This window comes from Colobus angolensis, unplaced genomic scaffold (assembly GCF_000951035.1).
Source record: "Colobus angolensis palliatus isolate OR3802 unplaced genomic scaffold, Cang.pa_1.0 Scaffold260, whole genome shotgun sequence".
NCBI lineage: Eukaryota > Metazoa > Chordata > Mammalia > Primates > Cercopithecidae > Colobus > Colobus angolensis.
Genome location: NW_012115822.1, coordinates 733,319 through 733,716, shown reverse-complemented (window position 1 = coordinate 733,716; position 398 = coordinate 733,319). Strand labels below are relative to the sequence as shown.

The 398-nt window shown below is 44.2% G+C and overlaps 1 protein-coding gene across 1 annotated transcript in view; it reads right to left on the bottom strand.

Moving 5' to 3' along the window:
- PPIL2 (peptidylprolyl isomerase (cyclophilin)-like 2) overlaps nt 1-398 on the bottom strand; it is a 44,056-nt gene that overhangs the window by 18,839 nt on the left and 24,819 nt on the right. Inside the window, exon 10 of the mRNA XM_011947334.1 lies at nt 179-230. Coding sequence (XP_011802724.1) covers nt 179-230 — 52 coding nt within the window. The remainder of the gene's footprint in view (nt 1-178; nt 231-398) is intronic.

The window sequence follows — 398 nt, the reverse complement described above, 5'->3', positions numbered from 1 at the left end:
GTGAGTAAAGTAAAGTAAGTAAGTAAGTAAGTAAATAAATAAATAAATAAATAAATAAATAAAAGCAGGTGTCCAGCTTGGTCAGAAAGCAATGACTGATTCTGTATGAAACCTGGTGAGAGCTGGGACCTTGGGTCAGGAGGCCAAGCCCAGAGGTGGCTGTGATAATTTCACTCACCCTCACTGTTCTTGGCAAAGTTCAGCTTGATCAGGGACCTCCCGTCCAGCTTCTGGAAGAAGCACAGTTAATAATTAATGATAATGAATAAGTAACTGATGCACAGAGATGCTGGGGTCAGACAAAGATGGCTGGAAAAGTCTCTGACTAGCCAATCCTGTGCAGCTCTGGACAAAAGGGAAGGCCTCGGCTGGGCGCAATGGCTAACGCCTGTAATTCC